Source organism: Phaethon lepturus, unplaced genomic scaffold, assembly GCF_000687285.1.
Source record: "Phaethon lepturus isolate BGI_N335 unplaced genomic scaffold, ASM68728v1 scaffold37638, whole genome shotgun sequence".
Classification (NCBI taxonomy): Eukaryota; Metazoa; Chordata; class Aves; order Phaethontiformes; family Phaethontidae; genus Phaethon; species Phaethon lepturus.
In genome coordinates, this window is record NW_010560460.1 from 4,472 (window position 1) to 4,964 (window position 493).

The 493-nt window shown below is 66.5% G+C and overlaps 1 protein-coding gene across 1 annotated transcript in view; it reads left to right on the forward strand.

The window, feature by feature from the left end:
• Nucleotides 1–493, forward strand: part of LOC104625915 (proto-oncogene tyrosine-protein kinase LCK-like) — a 5,305-nt gene that overhangs the window by 3,501 nt on the left and 1,311 nt on the right. The window contains 2 exon segments of the mRNA XM_010293682.1: nt 138–214; nt 340–491. Of these exon segments, the coding sequence (XP_010291984.1) occupies nt 138–214; nt 340–491 (229 nt within the window).

Sequence of the window (493 nt, forward strand, 5' to 3'; positions counted from 1 at the left end):
CCAGCCCCACGTTCGGTGTTGGGCTGGGGGACGGTGCCGGGGTGACCCCGCTGCTGCAACACCCAGCCCCAACAGGCACCGTGGGGAGGGGAGGCAGCGCGCACGCTTGCTGCTGAGACCTGCTGCCTTCGTTGCAGGCAGCCTCGTGGACTTCCTCAAGACCTCGGAAGGAGTCAAGCTCGGCATCAACAAACTGCTGGACATGGCCGCGCAGGTGATGGGGGACGGAGCTGTGGGGCTGCGGGCGGGGGGGGCTCTGCCGGGGCTGGAGGTGGGGGGGGAGCTGGGGCTGCCTGGCTCAGGCTGGTGGCTATTAATTGCAATTACTCGGAACCGCAGATCGCCGAAGGCATGGCCTTCATCGAGGCCAAGAACTACATCCACCGCGACCTGCGGGCTGCCAACATCCTCGTGTCGGACACCCTGTGCTGCAAAATCGCCGACTTCGGGCTGGCCCGCCTCATCGAGGACAACGAGCACACGGCTCGCGAGG